Genomic DNA, 27,697 nt, shown 5'->3' on the forward strand with positions numbered 1-27,697 from the left:
TACATGTTTTATAAATCCTATAAAATAAATTAGTATATTATTTCATAAATAATATGAAGTTAAATACCTTGAGAATAAGATTCCTAAAAATGAGAGAAATACTTATTAAGAATCTCAGCCCTTGGCTGTTTCAACAAGGAACTCTAGCAATTTCTTCTCCATTTTTATTTCTGGTAGCCAAACAAGGAGGTCCAGAACAAGCTGTTTGACCGGATATCCCAACACTATGCCGCTCTTTTGTTTCATGAACCCAAGTCCCACTATGAAGAGGCAATCTTAAAAGTGAGCATCAACCACTGGTTAGGAAAAACTCGCATTCAATATCTATTCACTTCTGAGGTCAATAGAATGCCCTTAGCACTCCTTCCATAGGGAGCAGTAGGTCACTTGCGACCTATCCATGCACTGACTCGTAATGCAGCAGTTACGAAAAATAAGGTAGATCTCTCTCTATGTGTATATACTGATCGGGAAAGATGTAGTGATATATTTTAAGTGAAAAACAAGGCAATTTATACAACTCTATGCTAAATATGTGTGTGTGTGTGTGTGTGTGTGTGTACCTATGAATAAAAAAATCTGGAGAAATATTTACCAAACTCTTAGCAATGGTTATCTCTGGGCAATGAGGTTATAAGAGACTTCCTTCTCTATTTTATACATTTCCGTAGTATTTAAATAAGCATGTAATGTTAAAATTAAAATATAAGTATACTTTTTATATATTTTATATATTTAAATAAGCAAGTAATTTTAAAATTAAAATTAAAATATATTTTATATATAAGTATAAAATTTATATATTTTATGTATTTTTATGTTTTATATATAAATATAAAAAATATATATAATATAAAATATAAATTTTTTAAAATTTGAAATTAAAATACAAGTATACTTTTTACATGTGTGTGTATATATATGTACTGAAAGGATTGCTAGAAGAAAATATAAGTGAATATTTATGTGATTTGGGGGTAGGGAAGGACTTTCTAAATATGATCCCAAGGAAACAACCATAAAGGAAAAGACTGATCGATTTAACTATGTAAATTATTTAAATTACTACAGTCAGAGTGAAAACGGCAAATGCAAAATGTATAATCAAATGTAAATGTATCTGGTTGCATATATGTCACACAACATAAAAAACTCTTACAAATCAATAAGAAAAAATGGAACACCTCACAGACCAGTGGACAAAGTGTATAAACCTCAGAAACTCACCAGGAAAGAAATACAAATGGGAAAAAAGTTCACCCTTAATAATCAGAAATGCAAATTAAAACAATAATCATTCGACACTCCTTTTTATCTGCCAGACTGCATAGATTAAAAAATATAATTCCCGGGGTTGTAGAGGGTATAGGGAAATGGCACTCTGATGGTCTGAACTGATACAATTACGCTGAAAGGCACTTTTACTAATTGTCTGCCTAATAAGTCACTTAGGCTTTCTGTGTCTCGTTTTCATCGTCCATAAAATGGGACTAATCATGCCTCTCTCACTGAGTTGTCCTAAGGGTTAAATGAGATGATGTTTGTAAGGCATCTGACATATCACCCAGCACACCATAAGCGCCCAATATATCGTAGGTGTTATAATTGCCATTACTACACCCTCTTCTAGAGGGCATAATCTAATATACGGGAAAAGCTGCTTTCATTCATGCATCCAGCAAATCTGGCCTGCTCTATGCCAGACACTGAGACAGCTTAATAAATAAAAATAATTATTCCACATAATTTGTAATGCAAAGTCTTGGAAACAAGACAATATACACCAGTGGGGGATGTTGAAGTAAATTTTGATATGTCCACTCAGCACAATATTATGAAGGTCACTATAGGAAAAAAGAAATCCCAAAGAGTTTGTAATAACCTGGGGAAGTGCTTATGTTATAATATTAAATGAATGAAGCCAGATATGAATATATAATTTGAGCTCAACCATAGTTAAGAAGCAGCAACGGTACCACCTGTGCATAGGGAAAAAAACCCAGTAAGTAATACGAGCTGTTCTTTCTGGGAGACAGCAAGGTGGGTGGTCAGACGTATCTTGTCATCTTCTGGGTTACTCTTTGGCCAGGTTGTAGAAGGGACTGAGCCACGGAGCACATTCAGGGGAGCTGGGGGAGGGGGAGGCTGCTAGCCAAGCAGGGCATGATTGAGGAGTGGTCGCCAGGTGAGGTAAGGAGTCCGCCGAGACGTGGGGCAGCTGCAGGCGGAAAGCGCTCCCTCATGACAACGAAGGCACATGGTGTCGGGTAGATAGTTTTATCACAGATCCTCTCTGAAGCCAGGGACTCTCTTGTGGGTGTGGAAATGTCCAGAACGTGGCCTGAGCTCCACTTGCCCCCCAGAGGCTGCCATCACTTCTGAGTAAAGCCCTGTACACCAGCTTCTGCTGCTGCTTCCCGCAGTCCTGGTTCAACACGCACGAGTTCAAGTCTGCCGTCTGTAACACGATGAGCCTGTGGATCTCAGGTAAGAGGTGGCTGCTTTCTCCTGAGGAAAGCAACTCCAGAAACATCTTTTGCCACCAGAGCCTAGGTATGTTATTGTTTGCCATCACACCTTCACTGAGACAGTTGTCCTTTTCTCTCCTAGAGATTAAAGAAAGTAAAGTGTGCGCTTAGAGCCCCAAAGAATACCAATTTTCCTGCTTCCTCCGAACAGTTCTGAGACATTCTGAGTCCTCCTTTTGTGCCCAGCTGCATCCGCAGGGAGCAAGCTTCAGCACGGCCCCGTTAGTTAACCTTGTGCTGTGGGCTAATGCCCAGAACTCAGGAACCCAAAAGGAGTATGCCGGTTAGGTAATCGCACCCTCCCACCCCTCTGTGACCCCAAGTGGCCCAACCGTAGTCCCTTCTCCCTGCAGTACACACAGTGCCCGTTTATTTTTCAATGACTTTTCAGGCTCCTTCTCCACTTCCCCGATCTCAATGAAGACGTTTTTTAAGGTCATTAAAAGCTACTGTTTATTGAGAGTAAGCACTTTTTACATTTCCCACTGTGTTGGGGGTCTTCAAGATCACTCCCGCGTTGGGAGGTTTGCTAGGAGAACTCACAGGTCTCAGCATATAGGTGTATTCATAGCTAAGACTTATAGCGACGGAGTAAGGATACACAGCCAGATCTTAAGGGGAAAGACAGGCAGAGGTGGTCATGCTAGGCTTTCTAACGCTCTCTCCCTCCCATGAGGAGTTGCACAATCCCTCTGCAGTGAAACTGTAGCAACACGTGTGATGTTTGTGCCCAGGGAAGCCCACTAGAGAAGCAGCGCCCAAGGTTTTTATTGAGGGCTAGTCACATAGACACCTCGGTCACATACCAAAATTCCAGGAGTAGGTATTCAGCATAAGCCACGTTGTTTAGGCACAATGAGCCACTGTTATCAGTTAGGGAAAAATTTTTTTCTAGCTTTATTGAGATGTAATTGACATATAACATTGAGTAAGTTTAAGGTGTACAATGTGATGATTTGATAGATGTATATATTGCAAAATGTTTACCACGATAAGGTTAGTTAACACATCCTTCACCTCACATAGTTACCATTTTGTTGTTGTTGTTGTTGTTATAGTGAGAACATTTAAGATTTACTCCCATAGCAACTTTCATGTATACAATACAGTATTGTTAACTATGGTGACCGTGCTGAACATTAGATCCTCAGAATTTGTCCCTCCTATAACTGGAAGTTTGTACCCTTTGACCAGAGTCTCCTCATTTCCCTCACCCCCTCAGCACCTGGCAATCACTGTTCTACTCTGTGCTCCTAAGAGGTCAGCTTTTTTAGAGTCCACATATAAGTGAGATCATACAGTATTTGTCTTTCTCCGGCTTATTTCACTTAGCATAATGCCCTCAAGGTCCATCCATGCTGTTACAAATGGGAGGATTTCCTTCTTTTTTATGGCTGAATAATATTCCCTTGTGTCTATATACCACCTTGTTTTTATCCATTCATCCATTGACGGACACTTAGGCTATTTCCATGTCTTGGCTACTGTGAATAATTCTGCAGTGAACGTGGGAGAGCAGATGTCTCTTCAAGATAGTGATTTCATTTCCTTTGGGTATATATCCAGAAGTGAGATTCCTGCATCATATGGTAGTTCTATTTTTAATTTTTTGAGGAATTTCCTTACTGTTTTCCATAGTGGCTGCACCAATTTACATTCCCACCAACAGTGCCCAAGGGTTCCTTTTTTCCACATCCTTGCCAGCATTTATCATCTCTTCTCCTTTTGATGACGGCCATTCTAACAGGTGTGAGGTGATAGCTCATTGTGGTTTTGATTTATATTTCCCTGATGGTTAGTGATGATGAGCACTTTTTCAGGTACCCGTTGGCCATCTGTATGTCTTCTTTGGAAAGTGTCTTTTCAGGTCCTTTGTCCGCTCTTTAATTAGGCTATTTGTGTTTTTACTATTGAGTTGTATGAGTTCCTTATATACTTTGAATATTAACCCCTTATCAGATATAGGACTGCAAATATTTTCTCTCATTCCGTAGGCTGCCTTTTCATTTTCTTGTTTCTGTTGCTGTGCAGAAGCTTTTTAGTTGGATGTAGTCCCACTTGTTGACTTTTGCTTTTGTTGCTTGTGTTTTTGGTGTCATATCCAAAAAATCATTGCCAACACCCACATCAAGGAGTTTTTTCCCTTTATTTTCTTCCGGGAGTTTTATCATTTCAGATCTCACATTTACGTCCTTAATCCATTTCCAGTTAATTTTTGTGAATGGTGTAAGATAGGGGTCCAGTTTCATTCTTTTGCATGTGGCTGTCCAGTTTTCCCAACTCTATTGAAGAAACTGTCCTTTCTCTGTTGAGTATTCTTAGCTCGCTTGTCGAATATTAATTGACTGGATTTGCGTGGATTTATTTCTGGGCTCTTAGTTCTGTTTTATTGATCTGTGTGTCTGTTTTTATGCCAGTACCATACAGTTTTCATTCCCCTGGCTTTGTAATATAGTCTAAAGCCAGGGTGTGTGATGCCTCTAGCTTCATTCTTTTTTAAGATTGCTTTTGTTGTCTGGGGTCTTTTGTGGATCCATACAAATTTTAGGATTTCTTTTTCTATTTCTGTGAAAAATGCCATTGGAATTCTGAGAGAGATTGCATGGAATCTATTAATGGCTTTAGAGAGCATAAACATTTTAACAATATTAATTCTTCCAGTCCACGAACATGGGGTATCTTTCCACTTCTTTGTGTCTTCTTCTATTTCTTTCATCAATGTCTTATAGTTTTCAATGTATAGACCTTTCACTGGGTTAAATTTCTTCGTTAGTATTTTATTGTTTCTCATGTTATTGTAAATGGGGTTGTTTTCTGCATTTCTTTTTCAGATAGTTTATTGTTAGTGTATAGAAACAGCTGATTTTTGTATGTTGATTTTATATCCTGAAACTTTACTGCATTCTTTTATGAGTCTATCAGTTTTTTAGTGGAGTCTTTAGGCTTTTCTGCATACAAGATCATGTCATGAGCAAACACAGTTTTACTTCTCCCTTTCTGATTTGGGTGCCTTTTTTTTTTTTTCTTTTTCTTGCCTAATTGCTCTGACTTCCAGTACTATGTTGAGTGGGAGTGGCGAGAGTGGGCCCCCTTGTCTTCTTCCTGATCTTAGAGGAAAATCTTTCAACCTTCCACTGTTGAGAATGATATTAGCACTGGGCATGTCACGTATGGCCTTTGTTATGTTGAAGTATGTTCCATCTATATGCACTTTGTTAAGAGTTTTTATCTTGAAAGGATGTCGAATTTTGTCAGATGCTTTTTCTGCATCTATTGAGATGATCATATGATTTTTGTCTTTCATTCTGTTAATGTGCTGCATCACATTTATTGATTTGTGTATGTTAAACCAGCCTTGCATCCCAGGGATAAGTCCCGTTTGATCATGATATATGATCCCTTTAACGTGCTGTTGAATTTGGTTTGCTAGTATTTTGTTGAGAATTTTTTCGTCTATGTTCGTCAGTGGGATTGGCCTGTAGTATGCTTTTCTGGTAGTGTCTTCGTCTGGCTTTGGGGTCAGGGTAACGCTGACTTCCTAAAATGAGTTTGGGAGTGTTCCCTCCTCTTCAGTGTTTTGGAAGAGTTTGAGAAGGATTGGAGTTAACTCTTCTTTAAATGTCTGGTAGGATTCATCTGTGAAGCCATCTGGTCCTGGGCTTTTCTTTGTTGGGAGGTTTTTGATTACTGATTCCATCTCCTTACTTGTTATTTGTATGTTCACATTTCCTTTTTCTTCATGATTCAGTCTGGGAAGGTTGTATGCCTCTAGGGATTTATCCATTTCTTCTAAGGAGTTGGGGAAAGTTGTATGTCAGGGCGAGGAAATGTTTACCAGCCAAAGGCCAGCTTTGCAGGCAGGCCTTTCTAAGGATAGCAGTCTTGGCCTGCTATGTTAACTCTTTTCTGCACACCTGTTTAATCCTGTTAACATACGCGGGATCAAGGAAGTTCAACAGCAAACAAATGGGGGAGCAGGCATTCAGAGGCAGGCTGTCCCACTGCAAAGCTAGGTCTTTGACCACCCTGCCATCCTGCTTCCCATTTTCTGACTCTTCTTTCTGTTCCTCCTTCCTGTTTCCCTTTTTGTCCAAGGATATGCCTCCTTCCCCTAATCCATCCCCAGTAATAAATCTTCTGTCCTCTTACTTTGTGCAATGGAGACAGCAGTTTTGCATAGGGGCTCAGATTTCTCAAGAAATCCTTGGTCTTTTCCTTCTTAAACCAAAGAACTAAAGGAGACAGAGGAGTCCCTCTAATGTCTGAGGGTTCAGGTTCCAAGAAGCCCAGACTTGGAAACACGTGATTTCCTTAAAAGAAAAGCATTAGTCCTGTAAGCATGACCATCAAGTATTTAGGGCGAACCTATTTCTGGCACTTATCTAAATGTGATATGATAATATGTTGAACAGACATTTACTAATCACCTCTTTATTATGTGCCAAGTCCAATACTAAGCTTTGGAGGTGCAAAGATGAATAAGACCCAGACCCTGCCTTCAGGGAGCTGAGTCCAGTGAGAGCAAAGGAGATGGACAGGAAAACAAATAACTGTAATGCCTTCACATCTGTATAGCACGTCATAGACTCACGTGTCGTGGTGATCTGACCCTCACACCCCACTGTCCATTGTCAGGGAGGCCAGGTGGGTATCTCCATCTCCACTTCCCTGATGGAGAAACCAAAGCTTCCTAGAGAGGAAATGACTGTCCAAGGCCATAGGGCCAGTGTTGGGTGGGGCTGATGCTGGAAGCACAGCCTCCCCAGAACCAGCAGGGGGCGCCTCCGAGGCCTCTCTCTTCTGTTTTCTGCCTCCTGTTCTCTTCTGTGAAAGTTTTCATTCTCACTCTTGACTCCCTCTTAGGTATATATCCTTGCCCACAGAGCTATAACAGCTGGGACTACTCAGAACTGGATCCAGAGAGATTCCGGAGAGAAGAGTTAATGTTGCATAGAAGAACGCTGATAAAGGGTAAGGTGCCACTGAGGGACGTCCACCCCTTTGCCCTGCCACACCAGCCACCATCCAGCTGGGGCAGGGAAGCACCTTCGTACTGACATCCTGAGGCCAGGTTCTCTCTCACGTGCCCCCAGGCCGGCCACCAAAGTGACTGGAATGCGAGTGCTTCAGGTCTGTAGTTAGAGTCAGCACAGCGTGGTCACTGGGATGTGGAGGTGGACTTTTGTCTTAAAGTATGAGATGCCAGTTCTGGGGTGTCTGCTAGGTGCCAGGCCCCATGCTGGGCTCTTTATCGTTTTTATTCATGCTCAGAACAACTGGCTGAAGTACACACAAATCTGCTTCGCAGGTGAGGAAACTAGAGTTCAGAGAAGCCACTTGCCCGAGGCCAGCTTTATTTCGCTCAACAGACACGGAAAGAGCACTCTGTCCCTAGCACTGTGCTGAACCAATACTAGGAACATGGCACGGAGCCAAGTGCAGCCCCGCTGTGCAGTCTCCTGGGAAATGCAGGCAACGCAGTCACGCAGTGCATTGGGTGCTGTGGTGGGGAATACGGAGTGCTGAGGCAGCACAGGGACGGGACCCCAGTCCAGCCCTGAGAGGGTCAGTAGGTGGCCTTTAAGCTGAGGTTGGAAGGATGTGTGTTTTAGACAGGTGAGGGGAGGTCTGCTCTTCCAGGCAGAGGGAACAGCATGTGAGAAGACTCAGAGGCACAGAGAGGAACAGAGAGGCATTCCTCATGGCAGCAGTGGGAGGACTGATGGGGAACCCACCTGGGGGTGGCTGAGCTAGGATTCAAACTCAGGACTACAAAATCAGAGAGACACACTCCTGGGTCATTCAGGTATTTTCTCCAGCTGGAGGATGTCTGCCCCTTTTATGGGTACCCCAGGGATGCAGCAAAACCTTGTCTCTAGTGACCAGTAGGATCCCGGGGCAGAAAACACCCAGCTAATCAAACCCCTTAACAACATCCAGGACCCTTTGGAGGTGGGGGGTAGGAGTGAGGAGATTATTTTTTTCTTAAATACGGAGAAAATAGTTCATATTGTCAAAGAATATGAGTCTGGCACATAGCTGTGACCTGATTAATAATAAAAATAATGCCAGTGCATGCTGACTTGTTCTCTGCACCAGCTGCTGTTTGTGTTTTGTTTCATCCCCCGCCCCGACTTTATGAGGGATCCTGTTATCCCCGTCACCCAGCAGGAGCTGAGGTGCAGAGAGGTTCATGTGCCCAAGGTCCCCCCGAGCTGGGGAGCTGGGCTTTTGCCCAGACAGGCTACTCAACTGCATGCTTTTGTCAGTCTCTGCCTCTCTGGCCAGTTAGTCCATGCTCCTCCCTCAGTCTGATGCCCTTAGGGAAAGTCAGGGCACTGCACGAAGGAGGGACCCGTAAGAGGCAGTGCTGTCTCACGAGGTGAGCTTCCTGTGCCTGGAAGGGCCCTGGCCAAGCTGCTCGCACACTGCCTGAAAGCTTCAGTGTTGAGTGAAGAGCCCCCTAAAGACCCTCTCTCTGAAGGGTGGGAACCTGTGTAAACAAAGGCGGGGGAATTGTCCCCAAGACCACACTCAGGTCCCGTAGTTGCCTAGCTGCGCTCACAGGACTCAGGCTGTGATTTACTACAGAGAAAGCACACGAAGCACAGTCCGTCGAGGGAACAAGGTGCGCGGGGCAAAGTCCAGACCAACCAGCCGCAGGCTCCCAAGAGCCTCTCCCGGTGGAGTCACTCAGAGCCCGCTCAGTCCTCCCGCAAGGTGTTGCCAACACTCGTGAGCTGTTGCCACCCGGGAAGCTCGTTAGAGACTCAGTGCCCGGGGTTCTCACTGGGACTCCGCACAGGCGCTCCCTGCCTGGCACATGCCCAGACTCCAGGCTCCCAGAAGGAAGTCAGGTATTCAGCATAAACCATGTTGTTTGTACAGATGGTTCAGACACGGTGAGCCAGTCTTACCAGTGAGTAGTAGGAACCTTCTCGAAAACCAAGTTCCCAGAGGCAGCCAAGGACCCACCTTGCAAGAGGGACTTTTCAAGGACAGCAATCAGGATTGCTGTTTTCACTTTTCTGCACAGTTGTGAAAATGGATATGAGGCCAGAAGGAAGATAGAATCTCACGGAAATCCAAGAGCCCTTCAAGCACAGTAGGTCAGGCCAGGAGGAGGCTGGAGCTGGGGAGGGTCCCAGATTCAAAGCAGCTCTAAGCATCTGGCAGCCAGCATTTGCAGATATGCCGTTTAGAAGTAGGAAGTCAAGAGGAGGATCAGGTCTGTGGAGAAAGGCCGTAAGTTCAATTGTAGACGTGATGAATTTGAGGAGATGATGGAACGTCCAGGTGGAGATGTCCAAGATGACTCTGCGGATGTGGTTAGGGGAGAGGTCAGGGCTGGGGCTCTCGATTGAGAATTTGTTTAGATAGCTGTGCTCGTTCAAGTTATTTCTAGATGGGAATATCAAAGAAGGGGGAAGACAAGAGGGTTGGCCTTGGAACCCTACACGCAGGAGGCAGAAGAAAAGATTCGGAGAGGCAGGAGGAGCCCAGAGAAAACAGGGCCCCGGCAGCCAAGGTGGAGCTCCGCTGAGAGGGGTCCAGAGTGCAGCTGCTGTGCAGGAGCACAGAGCGAGGCTGAGCACAAAGCCTGGGAATCTTACAGTTAGTGATCTTTATCTATATAGCAGCTTTCTTGAGACATAATTCACATATAAAATTTACCCTTTTAAAGTGTCTAATTCAGTGGTTTTTAGTATATTCACAAAGTTGTGCAGCTGTGACCACTGTTTAATTTCAAAACATTCTTATCACCCCCCAAAGGAAACCCCCACTGGTGAACTTTGAGAGAGCTGTTTCCATGAGATTTCCGGGGAAGCGATGCAGAAGTGAAGACAGGGTGTGGCTCATTCTAAAGCCTTAGCCTGACAGAGAGAGAGGTGTGCTGGAGGAGTGAGCAGGACTGGGGCTAGCAGAGCCACCCTCATTTCATCAAACACCCTCCCCCTTAGGGACCAGTAGAAAAGAGCAGACAGAGGATGGGCAGTGGAGGAGGGCAAGGTGGTTCAGGAGCCCCCTTCCCTTGAGGCCTCCTCTCTGGTTGGTTTCATGGATGGGGAAGCAGGCTGCTGGGTCTTTACCTCTCTGCCCCACTGTGGTTCCTGTGCTGTGGCAAAGACTTGTGGCAACTCAAATTGTGGTCCAAGGACCAGCAGCATCAGCGTCTCTCTAGATCAGCTAAATCAGATCCTGCACTTTACCGAGATGCCCCAGTGATCTCTAAGCACATTCCAGTTGGAGAAGCCCTGGTCCAGGGCCCAAGGGCAGAGAATGCGGGCAGCCCTTAGAGAAGAGTGTGGCTGCAGTTATGGGCTGGAAATGGTGATAGCCACCGCTTACTCAGAGCCGGGCACTTTTATATGCCACTTTTCTAAGCATTTACAGTTACTGACCCAATTAATGGATTTGCTTTCCCAGCAGTCGTCATGGACACACAGGAATTTCAGGGTGAAAAAAAATCTCACCTGTAAATTGTCTTTAAATTTAATGAATTTCAGTGAATACTAAATTTAGCACCTTATGAGGTGGATAGGTTACTTTTTTTTTTTTTTTAAAGATTTTATTTTTTCCTTTTTCTCCCCAAAGCCCCCCCAGTACATAGCTGTATACTCTTCGCTGTGGGTCCCTCCAGCTGTGGCATGTGGGACGCCGCCCCAGCATGGCTTTTTTGATGAGCAGTGTCATGTCCGCGCCCAGGACCCGAACCAACGAAACACTGGGCCGCCTACAGCGGAGCGCGCGAACCCAACCACTCGGCCACGGGGCCAGCCCCCGGATAGGTTACTTTTTTAAGCGTTCAGTCCAAAATTTATTCATCTCAGTTTTGCAGGGTTCTGAATTTTTTGTTTTTCTTTTGAAGCCGATACATTTTTTTCTGTGAGTTGAGTGCTTGCCCTGTGTACTCGGCTCCACATACATCATTTCCTTTAATTGGGCATCAGTCCTGCGGGGTAGTTGGTATTCACACCCTTTAATGGGATCAGAGAGGTTACTCAGCAGGTGGAATGACAGACAAGCTCTGGTTTGCCTGAGGCCGGTCCTCCTGCGATTGCTGTTGTCTCCAGGGAGGGGGCTGTCTCAAAGCTCCCCGTCTGTAATGTCACCCCCAAGACCAGAAGGAACCAAAGAACATTTTTTTCTCTTCCCTAGAAAGGGAGCTTTCTCTCCTTGCTTCTAAGAGATGCTTCTCTCACAAGTCCGCCTGGAGCAGGAAAGCCCACTGCCCTCAGGTGAGTGGGAAGGTGCAGACCCCTACCCCTTGGAGCCCCATAAGCTTCAGTGACTTCCAGTGGGTGGCCCCACATCTCTGTCCTCCCTGCCCACCGTCTCAGGGAGGGGCCCTGTAGTGCCCCCTATCTCCACGGATGAGTGGAGCACTAAGGGGCGGCCACAGACGTCCAGTGGCTGGGAGGAGGGAGGAGAGGAACCGATCTTTAAGAGCAGGCTGCAGCGCAAGGTGCCTTTGCATCTTTTTTCCACATTGGTCCTCATCGTGAGCCTGAACCTGGCCATCCTCCTGACACCTGGCTCTGCTCTGCCTGTCCATGTTCCCTTCTGCCCACTTCCCCCCGCCACTCCTCTCCCTGCCACTCCCTATGCCCCAGTTTGAGCTCCCCGATCCCTACTGCAGTGCGCTCCTGTCTCCCTCGGGCTCTTTGAACCCCTGCCATCTTTTCAAAATGCAGATCTAATGATGTCATCTCATCACCCCCCGGCCCTGCCCTACACCCCCCCCCCCAAACACCCTCTTCCCAGCCCAAATGAAAAACACCCTCCAAGCCTCGGAAGGCTTCCTCTTGCCTTGGGGTAGACTGCCAGGTCTAGCCAGCCCCGTCTCCATCCTCCCGGGCTCTTGGAGCTCCTGCTGCAGGCCTTCTTTCAGTTCCTTGCAGATAGCACACTCCCTACCAATACCTGGCCTCTGTGCCTGCCCATCCTCTCGTCCCAGGTAAACTCGCTCCACCACTGCCATCATCATTGTCAGCATCATCTCTCATTGGTAGCATGAACCCAGCCAAATGCTACCCATCAAGGCCTATTTTTTCCGGAGAGCTGGAAAAAATAATTGTCCAGACAAACTATGAATGAGGCCTTTCAATGCCTGTTTCTGTAAATAAAGCTTTACTGGCACACAGCCACGGTCACGGGTTGACTCCTGTCTTCGACCGTCTTGCAACAGCAGAGTTGAGTGGTTGTTATAGAGACTTCATGGCCTGCAAAGCTGAAAGTGTTGACTCTCTGGCTCTTTGCAGAAGTTTCCGCCCCCGGCTTGGGGGACACATACTCGTCCTTCCATCTCAGCGGAGGCCCTGGTCCTCAGGGTCGGCTCTCTTGACCCTGGTCTGGACTGGGCCCCTTGTTATACGCGCTCATATCCCTCTCCTTCGGAGCGCTTGTGTAATCATCTGGTCGTTGCTCTGACCACAGCGGTCTCCCCAGTAACCTTCGAGCCCTAGACCAGCATCCCCGTTCTAATGCCATGCTTCCTTCTTAGCAGGTAGCGTAAGGGGCTTGGTCCATTGTTAGAACAGCCCTCTCCCTTTTTTTGGTGCAGAGTTGGGGTGTCTCCGCCCTGGAGCAGTCCCCAGAGGACAGTTTGGGGTAGGTGAAGGGTGTGCTGTTCTCTTCTAAAATGGGGCAAGAGCCACTGCCAACTCCTGCCCATTCTCAGGACAGTCACTTTTAGAAAAATAGTCTGTGAGGAAATTCGAGGATCTGGAAATGGATGTTCTTAGCGCTGGCAGTCCCACATTTCCTTGGAAGGTCTTCTTGTCCCCAGGGGTTGGCAATCTATGGTTAGGAGCCTGGTCTCACGGGTTCAGATTCTAGCTGTGCAGGCTTTGGCGAGTTACTTCACTCCCGTTGGACTTGGTTTCTACAAGTGTGAAATGAGCACAGTACCAACGGAGCCTTCTGCCTGGCATCCTGAAGATCGCAGTGCACACGGCTGTGTGGCTGGGCTTCTGTCAGTCCACGGCCACATCCCCGCAGGGCCCTCCAGGGATGTCGCCTCAAGGAATTAGAAGCAGTGAACAGGAAGGCCCTCGCCTTCCTGCCCTGAGACAGCCTGCCCCGGTCTGTACCCTCGCCATCTGCTGACGCCCTGTACCTGTGCAGGAAGGGCCCTGCCCCCCACGTGTACTCTGACACTTGCCGCCTCGGCTTCCACTCCTGCACTTGGTGGCTCTCTTTCTTGTGTCATCATTTCCTCCCGCTCTGTTGGATCGCTCCCATCATTGAACGGTCCTACTCTGGTGTCCCTTGCCTTTACAGAGAAAACCTCCTTTGCCTCTGCATCCCCATTTCTGCTGATTTTCCCAGCAGAACCTCTTGAAAGACACATCTGCACCACGGCTCTTTTCCTCAGCCGCTCCCGTGGGATCCCGCCCCCAGCAAGGCTCCATAACTGCCCTTGCTGACATCACCAGGACCCTGGTCTGTGCCCTGCTTTAGTCTGTTTCATATGGTTGGCTGCTCCCACCTTCTTGAAACACTTTTTTCTCTTGGCTTCTTTACTTCCAGACTTTTCTAAGTGTCTTTCTTCCTGGCTGGCTGCTCCTTCTCCGTCTTCCTTGCTGGCTCCCTGTCCTGTCAGTCAGCTCTGTCCTGGCCCCCTTGTCCCCTCTATCTACATATTCTCCCCAGGCGGTCTCATCTGGTTTGGTGGCTTTAGATACCACCTATATGCCAGTGACACCAGATCTCCCTCCCCACCCTGGCCTCACTCAGAACGCACACTGATCTATCCAGCTGCCCTCTCGGCCTCCCCTCGACTTAGGAAGGGGTGAGGAGAGCACTGATCCCCAGCCCCTGGCGTCAGCTCTCTGTCTGGGCTCCTTTCCTTAACTCTTAGCCCCATCCTGGTCTGCACATAGCCACCAGAGTGACCTTTAACAGACAGACCCCAGGTGAGGTTGTTCCCTGCTTAGAGCCTCCAACAGCTTCTCTGGTGCACTTCGAATAAAACCCAGACTCCTTAGCCCGGCTTGAATTGCCCTGCAGAATCCAGTCTCCACCTCTCTCTCCAGCCTCCTCCCACCATGCCCCCCTCAGCACCGGACATCAGCCCGCTGGACTCCTCTTGCCTCCGGGACACTCCAGGCCTGAGCCCGTTGGGCCTTTGCACTGACTGTCAACTTTGCCTGGAACATGTTCCCCTCAGAGTTCCTGAAGGAGTGGTGGTTCCTTCTTGTCCTCCAGATTCCAGTTTCACGGTCACTGCCTTAGCGAGGCCATCCACGATGCCCCAGCTACTCTGTCACCGCATTGCCTATTTTAATTGCCTGGATCGTGCTGATCACGCTCTGCTGTTCTTCCTGTGGGATTTATGTGTTGCATAGTGTCTGTCTCCCTTGTTAGAGTGTAAACTCCATGAGCACAGGCCTTTTTTTCTCTACCGCCGTTCTGTGTCCAGCTCCTAGAACAGACACTGAACAAATGGTCCCTGACTCCATGAATGAGGCCCTCTCTGTGAGCTCTTGGCCCTGTGCTTAGCACGTGAAGGTGCTCCCTAAACGGCGGCCCCGGAGAGCACAGACAGAACAGGCACTGCGGAGGGAGAGCTGTCACTCAGAGGCCAAAACCAAAATATTAGTCAATGTTTCTGCACTGCCTGTCACAACTGTGTAAAACAAATGCATTTTCTTTGTGCTGAAACACATAAAGTCTTCTGACAGTTATTTCAGAAAGCCAGCTAAGAGATTCAGTTTTCTGCCCCAGAAATAGAAATAATCAAAAGCTTTCCAACCTTGAAAGCAGCTGAAGTTTTACTGGGCAAGCCAGGCCGGAGGGAGGAACAGAATTCTGCGGTGGGGACAGAGCCGCTCTCTTGTTTTCAGTAGACGCACTTTCCCATCTGCTCAAGGGAACAGTTGGCCGGATTCAAAATGTGCTTTCCGATGGCAACAGTCTGTCTGAGTCCACGGCTCAGGGCCCCGAGTTGCAGTTTCTTTAAGTCTCTGACGTGTGGTCTGCCCTTCTCTTGCTGAGTGTTGGGGATTTACACAGTGGGAGTGACAAAGCATCTAACTGTATATCTGGCTTCTGCTGTGAGGCTCGGCTCTACATAAGGGCTCCCACCTGTTAGAGACTGGGTTGCGCATTCATTTAATAATTAGAGAGGATAGTTAAGGCCTTCATAAGGAGGAATCATCACCAGAGTTCTAAGCTGCAAACAATGGAATCTGATCCGGCTACTTTAAGCAGGAAGGAATGTATTAAAGGAGGTTAGTGGTGCACAGCTCCCCAGGAAGGGCCAATGCGTTAGTTTCAGAGGCTGTGCCACCAAGAGTGATGCCCAAACCATACCACCCCTGCAAAGGGACACTCCTGTGGACCAGAGTTCCTGGGGACTGGATGCTCAAAGCTCTGCTCTGCTTTCCTTGAAAACCCAGGTGCTCCTGTCAGCAGTCTCCAAAAACTGGAGTGTGCATGGCACTCATTGCTCATTTCCGTCTTCAAGTCTCAGGCAGGTGCAGTGCATCTGAAGGGGGAAAGCCTAGGTGACATGTCTGCACCTCAGCCACAAAAGCAGCTGGGAGAGCAGCTTAAGTCTTTCCCCTCGGGGCATGGGTCTCGTGTATGTGGAGAAGGAATGGCACACGTGTGGCAAGTAACATTCCCAGAAAGTGCCATTTGAGATGAAAACCAAAGGATGAGACTCATGGGCTCATGCCCATACCTGCTAATCCCAGATCTGCAAAGCCCGCTGCCATGCCAGACATTTCTGGGCATCCCCAGATTGAATCTCACATTGGCTCAAAACCAATGTGGGAACGCTGCCCATCTGGCCCATCACAGGTAAGCCCTCAGTGTGTGGAATCTGAGCAACAGGCGACCACATTGGGAGAACGGTTCCAGCTTCTTTGTGCCATGGTGGGGAGGGGGGCCCAGAGCAGTCTTAGCTTAGCCCATCGCAGTTGTAGTCACCTTGCCTCACACACTCGGGGTCATTGCTGGTCACAACATGAGAGAATGGTCACAACATGGGAACAGACTTGGAGAGCCCACTGTGTACAGATTTTCTTTGCATATATCCTTGCTAATCCTTCCAACACCCCTGCTAGGTAGGTAATCATTCTCTTTACTTGACAAAGGAAGAAGTAGATTCAGAGAGGTGAATAACTTGTCCCAGGCCACACAGCTGACTTCAGCTGACATCAGGGCGCTGTCAGTCTGAGCTCTTTCTGCAACATCATACTTCCTATACCACAAATAAAAGGGCCTACGAACTTAAACCCAAGCCAGTCTCCTGGCATTTATTCTCTGCCGTACTACACATCTCTCTGGGGCCGGTTAAGAATGAGCCGGACGCTTCATTGAGCCCTGGGAGTGTTTTCTCTCTAACAAATCCCAGTAACCGTTTTGGCTGTAAAAATCAGTAGCTGTTGGACACCAGCTGCATGGTATGAGGCAAGTCCTTTCAGCTTTCTTCTTCCCATTCGAATCGCATATTTCTGTGAAAGCAAAGTGGTTGTTGAGGCTGGTGGACTGCTTGTCTGCCACTTGGTGGGCCATCTGTTAAACATTGCTAAACTCCTACTCGTCCTTCAAGACAGAACAAAAGCGTCTTCTCTCCTTGGAAGCCCTCCAGCTCTCCCGGAGACAGAATCAAGCATTCGCTACTCCGCCTTCCCGTGATACTCTGCTCATACTGCTTGGCAGACTGTTAGTTGCTCCCCAATATCTGTTCCCTTCCTCTATAGAAAGAAAACCTCTGATTTTTACCTGGGCGTGTACATGGCCAGAATAAGGATTACATTGCCTAGCCGCCCCCTATATCTCTGTGGAACCATATGATTAAGACCCAGATAATGAGATATAAGTGGCTGTGCCATGTGTCGGTTTCTGGGAGCCTTCCTTAAAAAAATAGTTCATGCGAATCCTTTGCCTCTTTGCCCTTTTCTGCCTGGAATGTAAATGTGATGACTCGCGCTCTAGCTGCCATCTTGGACCCTAAGAACAAGAGTCCTCTTTCAGGAAAGGTGGAAGCAATAGCTGGAAGAAGTCAGAGTCCCTGAGGACATAAATGCTGTGTAAACCCTGGCTTGCCTACCCTCAGACTGTTATGTGGGAGAGAAATTTCTACCTAGTTTGAGCCACTGTTGTCTTGAGTCTCTGTCACTCACATACAAACCTAATCCTAACTTATATTACCTCTCTAATAAAAATGTGATGCTTTCCTCATCTTACTGTATTGTCTACTTACTAGTGTCTCCCCTGATAGACTGGGAGCTCCTCTGGGCGGGGACTAGGTGTCAGGGTCTGCCCAGTGGCAGCCACATTAGTAGTTGCTCAATGAAATGTTTACTGAAGGAGATGCGGGAATGAGTGCATCCACAATGGTAGCAGTGTTGCTGGAACGCTTACCATGAGCAGCCACTCATGCACTTCGCGTGCATTAGCTGACTTAATCCTCATAAGAAGCCTGTGAGGAAGCCAAAGCGACCGAGAGGTCGGAGGTCACCAGCTGTCGAGTGACAGGGCTGGGCCTGGAACCCCGGGCTGCCTCGGTCCCCAGCCCGCTTCTCTCCCCCGCTCTCCAGGGATGGAGGGCTGTGTTGTCACGCACCTCAGGGTCTCCTGCATGTTCCTTTGCTAAGAACAATGAGAAACATCTAGGAAATTGCATGTATACTTTTTGTATTCCTCTCACTACCAGTTTGACTAAATTTGTTCTTTTTTTTCTCCCCTACAGTCTACTAATGTAAGTTCAACCAGGAAGAATTCAGTGGCTAGCTCCCGAAAACAGAATACCACAAAAGGTACGTTAACTACCTGCAAGAGAAATGTAGGCTTTTGACTTAGTTATTATCTCTAAAACCCTAGTTTCCTGGGTTTGTTTGAACATAATTTGCCAGCCTACTTTACACTTGTGGTTCTAGCCTGGGCCTTGGCACCAAGTAATATCTTACGAGAGGACGTAATTGTCCTTCCAGTTCAGCAAGCACTGATTAAGTTCTGCTTTTGAAATGATGAGTTCAGCACAGGGCTGACATGTGTGGGGAAGATATGGTTGGCAATGGAAGAAAATAAATCTAAGACATGGTTGCTGCTCTTCTCCCCCATCAGAAACCAGCACTTATTGAGGTAGAAACTGATTTGTGCCCAGGTGTTAATTCATAAAGGTGACTGAAGGACTACACGGAGAGGCCAATGCCATTGAAAGAAACGTTTGTAACTCACAGTTCTAGAAATGAGGGGCACAGCTCACCACAGAGGGCCGCAGGTGGAAGCACCAGTGTCAGTCAGCAGGGACACAGGCCACAGCCTTTATTGGGATTTCCTTGGGAAAGGCTAGGCATGACAGGGTAAACAGTTTAGGATTGGCTAGTTTGAGTAATTCTGGCAGGGTTTGGGGTATGGGGGCTGCCCCTGGTTGTCTGGCACCTGGCCCTGGGGTGATTTAGGTTGGGGCAAATATTGCCTTGATGTGTGAGAGTTAGGTAAAGGAGGTGGTTCAAAGTGTGGGCTCCGGATCACAGGGGAGATGTAAGCAACTCTGGCCATTAGTTTGGCCCTGTAATTAATAAATGCCAAATAGACAAATTCAGAACCTGAGAAAACACTGTTAGAAGAGGAAGGCTTAAGTTTCATTCTAGACAATTTTGCACGTCATCGTTATTCCAAAAACTGAAACCATTCTTTTTCTTGATGGAGAAATGGAGGCTCAGAGAAGTTAGTATGTGAATTATATCTCACTAAAGTTGTTATTAAAAAAAGAAAACTAGGGGCCGGCCCAGTGGCATAGTGGTTAAGTTTACAAACTCTGCCTCAGCGGCCTGGGGTTCGCAGGTTCGGATCCCGGGTGCAGACCTCAAGCCACTCTGTGGTGACCTCCCACATAAAATAGAGGAAGATTGGCACAGATGTTAGCTCAGTAACAATCTTCTTCAAACAAAAAGAGGAAGATTAGCAACAGATGTTAGCTCAGGGCCAATTTTCCTCACCAAAAAACCCCACAAAAACCATAAAAACTTGGGGGCCACTCATTGAGAAGTATAGCCAGGATTCCAAAAAGAGGCAAATATTTGTGGGAGACTTTGCAAGTCCCCAGAATACACATATCTATTCAATTCATGAAGACCCTTGAATCAAAGAGGAAGTACCAAGGGAAATTAGAAAATATTTTGAACTGAATGAAAATGTGACGTTTTTTTCTAATACGAGCATTTAATGCTATAGATTTCCCTCTGAACACTGAGGTTCCCACAAATGTTTTAGATACAGTCTGTTTATTCAGTTTGGGTTGTTTCCACTTTGTAGCTCTTCTGAATAAATGCTGCTCTGAACATTCAAGTTCAAGTTATTGTGTAGACTTATGTTTTCATTTCTCTTGGTGTGTGTGTACCTGAGGGGGGAATTGCTGGGTGAAATGTTTAACGTTTTGAGGAACTGCCAAACTGTATTTCAAAGTGATCATCGTGTATATTTTAAAGAATGTGGGAGGAGGAAATAGTCTGTTTACTATATATAGCCAGATATTTACACTTTCTGTTGCTTTTCTCTCCTTCCTAAAGTTTCAAGTTTCCCTCTGGAATCATTTTCCTTCCACCTAAAGAAAACACCTTGCCTTTAGCATTTCATTTAAAATAGGCCTTCTGGCCATGAATTGTCTTAGTTTTCTTTCATCTCAGAATATCTTTATTTCACCTCCATTCTTGAAGGATTTTTTTTTTTGGAAGAAAAACCTGGGTTGACAGTTCTTTTCTTTCAGCACTTGCAAAGTATTGTTCCACAGCCTCCTGGCCGCGGTGCTCTGATGAGAAGCCCACAGTCCTTTGAACTGTGGGTCCCCTGTGTGTACTGCGTTTCCCTCTGGCGGCCCTCCAGATGTTTTCTTTGTCTCTCAACTGGTTGAGTATGATGTCTAGGAACGTGGGTTTCTTTGGATTTAACTTGTTTGGGGTTTGCATGGCTTCTTGAATCTGTAAGTTTATGTCTTTTGCCAGATTTGGGGAGTTTCCAAACACTAGTTTTTCAGATAATTTTTTTGGATCACACTCTTTCTCCTTTCTTTTTGGGACTTTGCTGACACAAATATACTTGCTGATATTGTCCCATAGATGCCTGAGGCTCTGTCCATTTTTTCCAGTCTTTTTTGACTACATTATTCAGATTGTGTGGTATAATAACAATATAGATTTGGTCTTTGTCCCAAGTTCCTGGAAGAGCTCCTTAAACCCTCAGAATTTCCCAAGTGGTAGGTGTGTCTTTTGTTATTCACAATGAGCATCTTTCAACCACACCTGAGTATATGCTAAAAAGGTGACTCAGGTTGGGACCCCAGATAGCTTCAGGATGGTGTCTGGTTACCAGAAAGACCGAACATAATTAGAGGGTGGGAACTTTCAGCCCCACCACCCCCCTCAACTTCCAGAGAGGAGAGGGGGACTGGGCATTGAGTTATAAAAACTCTTGAACAGTGTGATTTTGTTACCGCACAAAATTGAGGTTCTCTGCCCGATGTGCGTAAGCCAATTAATTATGGTGTCAGCCTTTGGGGAGAAATCAGCTTTTATTCTGTGAGATCCATCTGCAGGGAGATGGGGGCGTGTGCCCTCAGATCCATCTCCCTGATTCAGGATTTGGGGTGAAATTTAAGAGGTTAGGGAGAAGAGCGTGGCATTTGGAAACACTGGTGGGAGAGGTCTTGATTGGTGGGCTTCAAGCATTTATGGTGAGGTTTTAAACATTTATGATGAGGTTCTGAACATTTATGATGAGGTTCTGAACATTTATGATGAGGTTCTAAACATTTATGATGGGGTTCTAGACATTTTGATGAGGTGGGGAAGGAATGTTAGCACCGGATCTTCCTGAATGAGGGACCTGTTGCTTCTGATGAGAGTCTGACTTTCAAGTTCCAGTCGTGTCCTGGTCCTTGGGTTCCGTGGGCAGGAGGATCTTTAGTTCCAAGCTCATTTCAGGTCACAATTTCTTCTTTTGCGCATGCCCTGGCTACATGACTTTGCAGATTTTCTGAAGGGCAATTCTTAATCACTCTGTTGATAAGAGATGGGGTCATTTGAACTGGGCCTGGAAGGCCTGCAGTTATGCAGTTACAATTTGGTAAACTTCTAGGTTGCTGAGCACATTGATGTGCTGTGAAGGCATTATGCCTGAAGAGAGCGTAGAAGCTCCGTGCCCCACCCCCCAAACCTTGCCCTATGCCCTTCCATTTGGTTGTTCCTGAGTTATAGCTTTTATAACAAATCTGTAATACTAAATGTAGCACTTTCCTGAGTTCTGTGAGTCATTCTAGTGAATTATCAACCTGAGGGTAGGTTGTAGAAACCCAAAAATTTGTAAGTGGCTGAATATCCTGGGCACCCCTTTTGAGACTGCTGCCTAAAGTGGGGTCAGTCTTGTCGACTGAGTCCTTTACCTTGTGGGCTCTGACACTAACTCCAGGTAGATTTGGAATTGAATTGAATTGTCAGATACCCAGTTTATTTCAGAGAATTGGAGAATTGGTGTGGAAAAACCACACATGTGGTGTCAGGAAACACCACACAAACTGGATAATTTATATTGATCTATCTTCAAGTTCATTGTCTCTTTCCTCTCTCATTTCAATTCTGTTATTGATCCCATCCAGTGAATTTTTCACTTCAGTTGTATTTTTCAGTTGTAAAATTTCTATGTGGTTCCCTGTGATAGCTTCTGTTTCTCTACTGAGGCTTTCCTTTTTTTCATTTGTTTCAAAAGTTTTCATCCTTGCTTCTTACAGCATTGTTATAATAGCTGCTTTAAAGTCATTGTCTGATTTTAGCATCTGAGTCATTTCAGGGTTGGCAACATTGATTGTCTTTTTCCCTTGAGAATGTATCAAACTTTCCTGGTTCTTTGTATCTTGAGTAATTTTGGATTGTATTCTGGACATTTTGAATATTATGAGACTTTGAGTCTTGTTTAAACATATGAAGAAGGTTGAAGTATTCTGTTTTGTTTTAGGAGGTAGTTCACCCAGTTAGGTTCAGGTTACAAGTTCTGACCTGTTTTCTGTAGATTGTGGTTTCAATGTCAGTTCAGTTTTCGAAACTTTTATAATGCTTTTTGGATCTGTCCTAGTGTATGCCACCCAAGCACCACATTTGACACCTGAGCGGTGATCTACCTTGCAGTCCAGTTCTCAAAGCCTTTGGTATGCCATTTAGGGTCAGATACACATATATATGTGCAGCTCAGGGTGAGTGTGGGCATCCATATACAATTTTATGCGATTCCTTTCTTGATCGCTCTCCTTTCTGCAATATTCCCCACACTCTGGCTACAAAGGTACTCCTTCCTGGTCTTCTGCTAGAAAGTGGAGACTTCAGTCTCTCCACTCTTCCACATACTTCTTGTGACTGAATCTGCTTCCCTGGCCACCAGGGAGGAGGACAGAGAGAGAAAAAAAGCAAGAGCTTCCTTCTACACTCTTGGACCACGGCTCCATGGTCCAAGAGAAGGATTCCCCTCCCTCCAGGTTTTAGGTGCCTATCCAGCTGCCACTTCTGCTGCTACCACTACCATTACAGAGTTGCAGTTTCCGGAAGGGGGCTTCCTGGATGCATGTGTGGAAGAGAAAACAACTCTCACTGTCCCATAGGGGTTTCCCTTCCCACTCCTTGGACCACAAACAGATGGCTTCTATTGGATCTCATTCTGTGTTCAGCTGGTGCTCTGTTCTTGGATTCATGTTGTCTTGGAGCTGGGACATATAGAAGGAAAAAATAAATCCAGGAAACTGACTGCCATATGGTTTCTATTTTGAGTTCTGATCTTTTTCTCGAATTCACCTGCTAGCATCTACTTTTCAGAGTCCTCAGATAGCTACCCCATGTCTTATGTCCAGGGTTTTTAGTTCCATTCAGTGGGAGATAGGGTAGAGTGTGCTTACTCCATCTTAACCAGAACCAGAATCCCGATTGAGTTTTTTTGGTTCTCTTTTTTTTAACCCATTTCGTTCTAATTTTTTGGAAGTTATATGTCCTGTTACATTCTTTATTGCAGGGATCCTCAAAAGGGGGCAGTTTTCTCCCCAAGGAACATTTAGCAATGTCTAGAGACATTTTTGGTTGTCAAAACTTGGGAAGAGGTTGCTATTGACACCTAGTGGGTAGATGTCATGGATACTGCTAGACATACTACAATGCACAGGACGTCTCCCACAACAGAGGGTCACCTGGCCCAAAATGTCAATAGCACTGAGACTGAGAAACCCTGCTTTATTGAATGCCTTTGAAATTCTATCATGCATATTTAGCTTCATCTAAAGTTAAATAATATCTTAACCCACTCCCTTTCCTGAACAAAATTTCCCTTTCCTAATTTAACCCCAATCTCTTCCCTCTAGACTTAAATGCTATTTTGTCTAGTGTTTTTAGTTCTGTCTTATTTTAAAACCTAGCAAATTACATATTCTTCTTATTATTATAGATAATTTTTGTTTGGTCTTAAACTATCATTTTATTTGCCCACTTCTTGATGCTCAGACCATCTTTCTGGGTTCATTTCTTTCTTCCTGGAAAAAATAAATATTACATATATAAATAAAGATATATATATAAATAAATATTGTATGTTATATATATATAGAGAGAGAGAGAGAGTAACTTTAGCAGTTTCTTTATCACGGGGTTCTTGGTAAATTCACTGAGTTTTTGTTTTTCTATGAACGTCTTTATTTCACCTTGTTTGAAGATGGTTTTGCTGGGTACGCAAGTTTACTACAATGCTCTGGTTTTATTCCACTGTCTTCTAGCTTCTGTTGTTACTGTTGAGAACTCTGCAATCATTCTGATTGTTATCCCTTTCTGGATGATCTGTGTTTCTCTCTGCCCATCTTTAAGATATTCTCTGTTAACATTCTCCTACAGAGAAGCCATAATTTTGTGCAAGAGTTGGGCCTTTATTCTCTTTTAATCACAACACCCTTCCTGATTCTGCTGAGCATTTTTATAGCCTTCAGGGCTCTCCTTCCTTATTCTGTGACCATGGTGTACTGTAGAAAATTCTATCATGGCACTTGAGTTAGTGTTACATTTATTATTTGCATGTATTTTTTTCTCACGAAGCCATGAGTTCCTTGAAGATGGTCTGCTTCCAGCACATAGCATGGGCCCAGCACATAATAGCTGCTCAGTAAATGTTTGTTCGATGGATGGATAGACAGACAAAGAGATAAGTAAATGGACAAATGTATGGCCACAGGTGTAGATCTGGCTAAAATGCAAGTGAAATTGTATGAATTTATGAATTTACTGAGCTGCTTCCTCTAGCATCTCCCAATGATTTGAATACACCCAGGCATTTTCACGCTAATAGGAAGCTGAGATCTACCGTATGCTCTTTCTGTCTCATCACAGCTGACAATTTCCAATGATCATTTTTTTTTTCTAATATTGCATTGACAGAGCCTTGTTCGCAGACTCTGGTCTTGAAGAAAGCTACACAACAAGTCAAGGGGATATCAGAAGCCAAACAATATCAGAAAATACTTCCTAAGCAGGTGAGCACATGAATGGAAATTTAATAGTAGAGATGATTTAAAAGGGGCTAGGAGATCTGGCTGGAAACCAGCCCTGTGAAGATGTTAGGGTAAGAATTGGCTATTTCTGATTGTAGACTCAGGTCTACGAGGGTCGTCTCCTAAGGGTAATTCCTGGCTGAGATAGGCACAAGTTGAGTGACCATTTTGTCTGGATTTCTCCAGGAGTTTAAATTACTTGCTTGAAACTCAGGAGTCTGGGTGCAATGCAAAGAGAGCGCTGAGTCTCAGTTCCCTACTCTCTGAAGTGGGGGCAGTAATTCCTGGCGTTCTTACGGGCTTCCCTGGTGTAGTGATGATCATTAACATGTGATGAACGCTTGCTGCGTGTTAGGCAGTATGCTAAACCTGTACATGCAGTGTATTTTATTTTACTGTCACAGTCCTCTGAGACAATTACTCCTGCCAATCTTCAGTTTCTTAGTGAGGAAAGTGATACTCAGAGCAGGTAACTAATTTTTCCAAATCCGCAAAGGAAATAAGTAATAAAGCGAAGGCTTGCATACAGATCTGTCTGACTCTGAGCCTGAGCTCTTAACCACTGAGCTTTGCCACCAGCACAGTCCCCAGGACACGAGAGGCACTGGATTAGTGTGTGTTCTCGCCTCTTCTCCTCTCCTCCCCCAGCTTTCCCGCACAGACTTCAGTGGATGGTAGTTTACATTGGTGCAACCTCGTGTAGTGGGGAGAGGCCCCTAGGACCCTGACCCGGGCAAGAGGTTTTGAGGCTTTCCCGAGACACCGACTAGTAAGAGAGTCCGGCCATAGGACTTGGGCCAAGTACAGCAAATATTGTAGAAGATTGCTTGAACCTTCTTCTTTTCTCTGTATTTATTACCGCTGCCTGTTTCCCCTCAGCATTTAGCAGCGAAACTTTTGAGAAGTAGCAGGGTGTGGTGGAAAAGATAGGCAGGTTCAAATCTTGGTGCTGCATCTCATCAGCTGTGTTACTTGAGCAAGTTGTTTACCCTTTCTGACCTTCTCCTGTAAAATGGGGGAAGATAAAGCCCGGCAGCATTACGGTCCTTGCTGCTGACAGGGCTGGTGGGGTTGCTCTAGAGAGAGAAGAAAGGAGGTGAGCTGTCGTGTCCTACTCTGTGATCTGCCTTGGTGGAGAGGGGAAGCCCAGTGGTCAGAGTGCATGGTGGCAGATTTTAACAGGAATGGAAAGCAGCTGAGAGCCAATGGCCTGGCAGAGACAACTGGACAGAAAGTCCCAAAGGAGAGCTGGCTCAGCGAGCTATTCATGGGGGCCCTGCTGGGTGCTCCTGACTGAAGGGACAACGTGCCATTGCACCGCTATCAGAAGCGCGGCATTGATATAAACTGCTGCCGGTTCTTTTTTTTTTTTTTTTAATACTATGGTTTTATTGAGAAGGTAATCTTTGCCCATGATAATCTCTAACAGTATTAAAGGATATATAATAAAAAGTAAATCTCTCTTCCGTGCCAGACCCTGTGCCCCCTCCCCAGAGGCAGACACTGTTTCCCCATATATCCTGCTAGAAAAGTTTGATGGATGTTAAGGAATATAAACCATTTTTTTCTTTTTAACACAAATTACAATATTATATACACTATTGTGCACTTTGCTTTTTCAACCTAACATATAACAGCGAACATTTGTTGAGTGCTTCCTGTATACCAAACATCATTCTAAACACGTCACCTATATTCATTCATTTAATCCTCACATAACCCTAAGAGAAGTAAGTTTTATTTAGTGTAGCTTATTATATATTTATTTTATAGCTGAGGAAACTAAGGCTCAGAAATATTAAGTATCTCTCCCAAAGTCAAATAGCCAGTAAGTGGTAGAGCCAAGATTTTTGAAAGATATAATTCACATACCATAAAAGTCAGCATTTTAATGTACAGTTTAGTCGTTATTAGTATGTTCACAAGGTTGTATCATCATTACCACTCTCTAATTCCAGAACATTTTTACTCACACCAGAAAAGAAACCCCATACTTCATTAGCAGACACTCCCCAGGCCCTGCTCCCCAGCCTCTGGAAACCACTCATCTACCTTCTGTTTCTATGAATTTGCTTATTCTGGACATTTCATATAAATGGAATCATACAATATGTGGCCTTTTGTGACTGTTTTCTTTCACTTAGCGTAATGTTTTTAAGGTTTCTCCATGTCATAGCATGTATCAGTACTTCCTTTTTATGGCTGAATAATATTCCATTGTGTGAATATACCACATTTTGTTTATCCATTCACCAGTTGATGGACATTTGGGTTGTTTCCATTTTTTGGCTCTTGTGAATAACACTGCTTCTATGAACATTCATGTAGAAGTTTTGCGTGCACAGGTATTTTCTAGTCTCTTGGGTATATACCTAGGAGTGACATTGTTGGGTCATGTGGTAACTCTGTGTCTCTCTTTCACTCTCTCTTTCTTTTTTTTTTTTGTGAGAAAGATTGTTGCTGAGCTAACATCTGTGCCAATCTTCCTCTGTTTTATGTGGGATGCCGCCACAGCATAGCCTGATGAGTGACATTAGGTCTGCACCCAAGATCCCAACCTGCCAACCCTGGGCCACTGAAGCAGATTGTGTGAATTTAACCATTATTCCACTGGGCCAGCCCCTATGTCTCACTTTTTGCAGAACTG

At 45.3% G+C, this 27,697-nt stretch overlaps 1 protein-coding gene across 1 annotated transcript in view; it reads left to right on the top strand.

The window, feature by feature from the left end:
• FAM227A (family with sequence similarity 227 member A) overlaps positions 1 to 27,697 on the top strand; it is a 79,861-nt gene that overhangs the window by 23,517 nt on the left and 28,647 nt on the right. The window contains exons 8-13 of the mRNA XM_070506872.1: positions 178 to 282; positions 2,364 to 2,487; positions 7,392 to 7,499; positions 11,688 to 11,767; positions 18,235 to 18,301; positions 24,938 to 25,032. Of these exons, the coding sequence (XP_070362973.1) occupies positions 178 to 282; positions 2,364 to 2,487; positions 7,392 to 7,499; positions 11,688 to 11,767; positions 18,235 to 18,301; positions 24,938 to 25,032 (579 nt within the window). The remainder of the gene's footprint in view (positions 1 to 177; positions 283 to 2,363; positions 2,488 to 7,391; positions 7,500 to 11,687; positions 11,768 to 18,234; positions 18,302 to 24,937; positions 25,033 to 27,697) is intronic.

This window comes from Equus asinus, chromosome 4, assembly GCF_041296235.1.
Source record: "Equus asinus isolate D_3611 breed Donkey chromosome 4, EquAss-T2T_v2, whole genome shotgun sequence".
Classification (NCBI taxonomy): domain Eukaryota; kingdom Metazoa; phylum Chordata; class Mammalia; order Perissodactyla; family Equidae; genus Equus; species Equus asinus.